The sequence below is a fragment of the Montipora foliosa genome, chromosome 3 (genome assembly GCF_036669935.1).
Source record: "Montipora foliosa isolate CH-2021 chromosome 3, ASM3666993v2, whole genome shotgun sequence".
In the NCBI taxonomy this organism is placed as follows: Eukaryota; Metazoa; Cnidaria; class Anthozoa; order Scleractinia; family Acroporidae; genus Montipora; species Montipora foliosa.
In genome coordinates, this window is record NC_090871.1 from 35,958,393 (window position 1) to 35,965,060 (window position 6,668).

A 6,668-nucleotide genomic window follows, 5' to 3' on the forward strand; every position below is an offset into this window, starting at 1 on the left:
TAGAAGTCAATGGTTTTCAGAATATTTTGAATCCTGATTCTCAAGCATTTGAGCGTCGTAGAGAAATAATGGCAATGATTACGTAATTGAGAAAAGTATGCAAATGATTTGACGTGACTGATTTTCATTTAAGGCCACTGTGGCCAGGGTTGGATTGTTCTTTTTAAACCCCAATTGATGTTAACTTCTTTTGGCCTGAAGAGAAAAGGAATTGTTAACAAGTTCAGAAAAATTGTTCCTTTAAGAATTTTAACATCAGATGAGATTGTCCACTGATATGTACTCAGTACAATACCTTGATCATTACAAAACATGAGCCCTGCAATAATATGCCTTTTTTGTTGGATCCCTAAGGAACACAATATGATTTTAAATCTATGCTCACCTCCACTGTTTGCAAGCAGAAGGGACACATTTTATATTTGTGCATGGTTCCTTTTTTTTTGCAATGTACTGTCATATTCTTGTATACATGAAATTAATAATTATTACTAATGTCATTAAGAAGATACTGTGCCACATGTCACAGGAGAGGTTCATCCTATAGAACGAAATCAGTCCTAAAACTATAGGAATCTTCAATAAAAAAAAACCTAACTTTCCCCTGACTTTGACAAGAAAGAAAGACTTAAAGAGTGCATTTGCCCTGACAGCCCTAACATAAAGAACATTTTAGTAGAAAAAGTAACATGAACTCTAAAAAGCAGGAGATTAAGTTAGGACTGAAATGCCACCAGAGTCACAGTCATCCATGATCAAGGAGTGATATCAGCATTCTGAGGGAGGACTGACTATCCCTTTCCTACAAAGAAAGCAGGTGAACATATATGTAGGTCAGGCCTTAAATTGCCAGGGACTACAGCACATTGCATTCTAGCTATACAGCTTCTGTAGACCCATTTCCCCCCTGCAAGACACACCTTGAGGGAGTTAATGCTGGTAGTAAGCTGTAATCAAAGTTGCCAGCTGCAGATGGCACACTGACCAATAGCTGTGTCCAGCTAGGATGATATTAATCAATGTCAATAAAATATGGTTTGTTGAATGCCCCTTCGCAAGGATGGGATTGACTGACATCAGAAACCCATAAGGGTTGAAACGTGTAACAGCCCCTTGTGTGCTGGGAAACAAGCTTCTGAATATTCAATTTGCTAAGTACCATATTTGGAACAACAAGAGCAAGGGGTTTCCAAATATGGTACTTAGCACTGAAACATTCACCCAATCAGTTCGCACTGAATATTCGGAAGCTGTGAACGCGCGTTACACGTTTCAACCTGAAGTGTATAACAGCCAAAAACGGAAGAAGCGCGGCGACCAACGAACCGTAGACGACGGCCATGTGTCAAGTCAACTCAACTCTTTAATTAACCCATAATATGCAAACTCAACATACACCCGTCACGTGACATCACGCAATACATTACACCTTTTCCCCCCTTAGTTCAAAAACACAGTCTCAAAAAATCAGTTTGTTGTTAACAGTTCTGAGAGGGGTAACCCATAACTAAAACGAAATCAATGTTCAGTCACATAGTCCTTTAAATACTCTGGGGCCCTCTTAGTTCGCTGGGATCTCGTTAGCAACCTTGGTGGAGGCGTCGGATGTTCAGCCGGCAATCCAGTGTTGGACTCATCTTCTACTACTTCTTCAGGGGCAAGTCTCCCTTTGATTTCCTCCGCTGCGTCAGGTACCTGAATGGGCTCAGCCTGCATTACAACATCAGGTAGGTCGTCGTCCACGATCACCCTCGTGGGAACTGCACATCTTTTAAGGAGGTGATCAACATGCCTTCGGGTAACCAACCCATCTTCATACTTAACTGTGTAGGACAATGGACCAGTTCTACTTTCAATGTGTGCCTTCTTCCACTTGGGCCCAGGACTGAAATTCTTTGCTAGAACGTTATCTCCCACCGCAAATTGTCGCGCCTTCTTGGTGTTATCATGATGTACCTTCTGTGCCTCTTGATGGGTTTCCACACGATGCCTAAGTTCTGGCCGGATTAGGTCCAGTCGGGTTCGTAGGCGGCGGTTGAGCAGCAATTCCGCGGGTGTAATTCCGGTGGTTGTTTAAGGCGTTGATCTATATGCCAGCAACCGTACCTCCAAATCCTTCCAACTTCTTCATCCCTTCCTTGAAAATACGGACAGACCTTTCCACTAAGCCATTAGACGAAAGATGTCTAGGAGCTGTTTTCACATGTAAAATTCCATTTCTGGCCCTTAAGTCTGCAAATTCTTCACTGGCAAATCCAGCACCATTATCTGAGACAACCATGTCAGGTGGCCCATGATTGGCGAAAGCTTGACGGAGTTTCTCAATAGTTGCAGTTGCACTAGTGCACTGGATGTTGGATATACTTCAATCCACTTGCTGTAGGCATCGATTACAATCAGAAATAACTGTCCCATAAACGGTCCAGCATGGTCAATATGTATTCGATACCAGGGCTTTTCCGGCCACTCCCAAGGATGAAGGGGCGCTGTCGCAGGTGCTGCACTCTGTAACTGACATACGTTACAGGATTTAACCTTTTCCTCAATGTCTCTATCCAGCCCTGGCCACCAGAGATAACTGCGTGCCAGGTTTTTCATTCTTACGATTCCTGGATGGGCGTTGTGTAGATCTTCTAAAAGCTGTTCCTGCCCCCGAGCTGGTACGACCACACGGTTCCCCCACAGAATACATCCGTTATGCGTACTTAATTCATCTCTTCTTATGTAGAAAGGCTGCAGACCTGGGTCAGGACATTTGTCCCCCCAGCCTTGCTGAACTTTCCGGAGAACCTGCTGTAGCACTGGATCGGAGGCTGTCCAATCAGCAATGTCACACACACAGGTAGAGCACACACAGGTAGAGCCTCCAACTGATCCATCAAGAGTATGGTTTCACCCGGTACGGGAACCTCAACTACTGTATCCGACAGCGGTAAACGACTAAGGCCATCAGCATTTCCATGTTTAGATCCTTCACGGTAAATCAAATCATAGTCATAGGCTGCTAGAAGTAAAGCCCATCGTTGAATTCTCGGGGAAGCCAACGCTGTCACAGCTTTGTCTGCCTTAAACAGACCCAAAAGGGGCTTGTGATCTGTGAAAATCTTGAACCTCTGTCCGTACAAATACTGGTGAAACTTCTTGATTCCAAATATCACTGCAGCTCCCTCCTTATCCAGCTGAGCATAATTTCGCTCGGGAGATGATAATGTCCTAGAGGCATACGAGATCGGTTTTTTTTTTCCATCAATAATGTGGGAGAGAACCGCTACAGAGAGAGAGGGTCGTAATGAACTAAGAGATCTGAGGAGTTTAACATGCCCTTAGCTTGGTTAAAAGCCTCTATCTGTCTTTTACCCCATGTCCATTTACAGTCCTTGGAGAGGAGTTCATGTAGAGGAGCCACGACAGTGGACAGATTTGGCAAGAAGCAGGCATAATAATTTAGCATCCCCAAGAACGCTTGGAGCTCCTTGACCTTAGTGGGTGCAGGAGCTTCATGGATGGCTCTCACTTTGCCTTCCACTGGTTTTATTCCACTACCATTTATGCGATGTCCCAGATAAACCACCTCTCCTTGTAGGAACACATACTTCTCAAGCCTTAGGTGAATGCCGGCCTTGTCTAATCGTGCCAATACTTCCCTCAAATGTCTCAAGTGATCGTGTCTTGTCTTGCCGGTCACCAGGATGTCGTCAATTCGAACTACTACTTGCAGCATTCCTTAGAGGAGGCTTTCCATAGTGCGCTGGAAAATGCCGGGAGCTGATGAGATGCCAAATGGGAGACGCTTGTATCGAAAAAGCCCTTGTGGGTGTTAATAGTTGTATATGTTTGGGACTCCTCGTCTAACTTCAATTGTTGGTAGGCTTGACTTAGATCCAGCTTTGTAAATTCTGTACCTCCCCCTAAGGTTGCATACAAATCTTCGATCTTGGGAATGGGGTAGTTGTCTAACTTGGCTGATTGATTGATTGTTTGCTTGTAATCCCCACAAATTCTAGTAGTGCCATCCTCCTTAACAATGGGAACAATGGGTGTGGCCCATTCTGAGAATTCAACTGGTTCTACAGTTCCCTCTTTCACAAGCCGATCCAATTCTGTTTCAATTTTTGTCAATGCAGTGCGGAAGCTACCGGCCTGGCCTTAAAGAATCGAGGTTTTTCTGAAGAATCGATGTAAATTGTGGCCTTCACTCCTGCTACTTTCCCCAGACCCTCTTGGAAAACCGTTGAATGTGCTTCCAAAATCGCATTCAATTCCTTATCCATGGTGGTTAAATTAAAAATCGCACTCCAGTCTAAAGAAATATGCTGAAGCCAGTTCCAGCCCAACAAACGCGGGCCCTCTCCACTGATTACCACCGCTGGTAAGTTGCCTTTAAACCCATTGCATTCTACTTCCAACTCACATTCCCCCACTACAGGAATAACCTCCCCTGTGTAAGTACGCAAAACCATATTCACATTGTTCAATTTCAACACTTTACCAGACTGGGACAAAATGTGAAACGTTTTCTCATTGATAACCGATGTTGAGGCTCCAGTATCAATTTCCATGCTTACCTTCACTCCATTAATTAGCACTGTCACTTTGTAAGGGTTTTGGCCTTTACTTGCATTTACACAAAACAGTTGATCATACACATCATCCCCCAGAGCATCTTCCTCATAAACATTACCAACATCTTCTAACTGGTGTAAGTTATCTGACCTCGGCTGACCAGGATATCCCCTCTGATTACCTTTATTTGGCTGAAGGCCCTGCCTCTTACCTCTCGACTGACTTCTAGTGCGGTTTGGACGTCTATCGACGATGTGGCCTTTTTGCTTGCAATAAAAACAGTTCAGTTCCTTAAACCTGCAAGTTTGCACACTATGGTTTCCTCCACACCTAAAACAAGAAGACTTGTACTGCATGCTTTGTCCATCCACACGTCTCGTTCCCTCGCTATTTCCATCCCCTTGTAAAGTTACCTTGTTGACCGCCTCCGACTCCTTCGATTCCTGAAGCACCGCCATATTTTTGGAAGTAATTTCCATCGAGGTTGCAATCTCATATGCCTTCGCAAATGTTAATTCCTTCTCCACCAGGAGACGTCGCTGAATTTTCTCATCCCGAATTCCGCACACAATCCTGTCCCGAAGCATCATCTTTAGAGTATCTTTATACTCACAATATTTTGCCAAATTCCGCAGTGCAGCCACAAAATCCGCTACTGACTCTCCTTCGTTACGAAAACGGTTGTTAAACTTAAACCTTTGCACAATTGAAGGTTTCGGCGCTAAATGATTCTGGATAAGCTTCACCAGTTCCAGGTACGGCTTTTCTTTCGGTTTGGCTGGAGCTAAAAGGTCGCAAATCAGCTTGGAAACCTTACTTCCACACACACTCAAAAGGATCGCCCGCCGTCTCGCTTTGCATCAAGATAATGTCCTAATCGCTCCGTGTAGTGTTCCCATGTTTCAGTGTTCTCGTGAAATGCATCTACTCTACTAAATAAAGTCGCCATTTTAGATCCTCGTCGCCAAATTAAGTGTATAACAGCCAAAAACGGGAGAAGCGCGGCGACCAACAAACCGTAGACGACGGCCATGTGTCAACGCAACTCTTTAATTAACCCATAATATGCAAACTCAATATACACCCGTCACGTGACGTCACGCAATACATTACACAACCCTTATGGGTTTCTGCTGACATTGGATGACTTTTCTTATGCCTAATCAGAGGATAATCCTACCAACTTCAGGTCTCTGATTGCTCCCAAAGTTTGAAGCCATTCAAAACAAGCACTCGTCCACATGAACTTAGGAGATTTTCCTTGCGATCATTTTTGGGACCTGTCATGGCACAAGCTGAGACTGGGGTGGATGTTTTCTTTTGTCACAAAACAGAAGGCAAAATTGAAGGGCTACCAGCGGTTAGCATAAAAGTATTCCAAGAGCTACACTCTTACTAATACTGCATGCTTCTATTAAGAATGAAGCACACTAAACATACTTTACAAGAGTCATGTAAAAAATCAACTTGGTTAGACAACGTGTTAATTCTCTCAATTACATGGGCAACTGTAAAAACCCACATGAAACTAGTTCTTCTGAAAGCATTAAATATTAAATTATTTCAATGTATAATATTTTTAAATAAACTGAAGTTATGAATACTTGTGCTCTTCGAGATACACAAATCTTCATATGTACATTGTTCGCTCGCTTAATAAATTGAAATTTTTAATTGGAAATGAAATACTGTATATTCAAAACACTATTTTTCGTACAGCCAACTGCAGATTCAACTCAACGATGGCAGTCAAATATTTGCAGTGAACACTTCTCACTTTTTCAACTCTTTAAGAACGTCCAAGAGACCAGACAGCAAATTTATTTTCTTTCCATGCTGTTGTTGCAGTCTTTCACTTCGCTCTTCGTTCTCCCGTTTTCTCTTCTCTGTAAAATCTTTAGCCATTCGAGACAATCGTTTGGCGTGGTCCACTTGAACGTTTGGTCTTCTTGTTAGGGCTTGTCTCATCCGAATCCTCAGGCAAACTCTTTGCTGTTCGGCCCGTTGACAACTCTGGTTTTTTCGCATGATTTTCGATGGGTTAGTTGGAGGCCGAGTGGAGTCTCCAAGCCCTGAGCTACTTGCAGTTGCAAACGGTCTTACAT

The 6,668-nt window shown here is 43.4% G+C and overlaps 1 protein-coding gene across 1 annotated transcript; it reads right to left on the reverse strand.

The window, feature by feature from the left end:
* Positions 1-4,115: 4,115 nt before the first annotated feature.
* Positions 4,116-5,153, reverse strand: LOC137995669 (uncharacterized). Its single transcript, XM_068841191.1, has one exon. It carries the CDS (start codon positions 5,151-5,153, stop codon positions 4,116-4,118), a length of 1,038 nt encoding a protein of 345 aa, XP_068697292.1.
* Positions 5,154-6,668: the final 1,515 nt, after the last annotated feature.

Bases quoted from the DNA above. Each gene is read 5' to 3' on its own strand.
- LOC137995669 (XM_068841191.1), bottom strand. From the start codon at position 5,153: ATGATGCTTCGGGACAGGATTGTGTGCGGAATTCGGGATGAGAAAATT.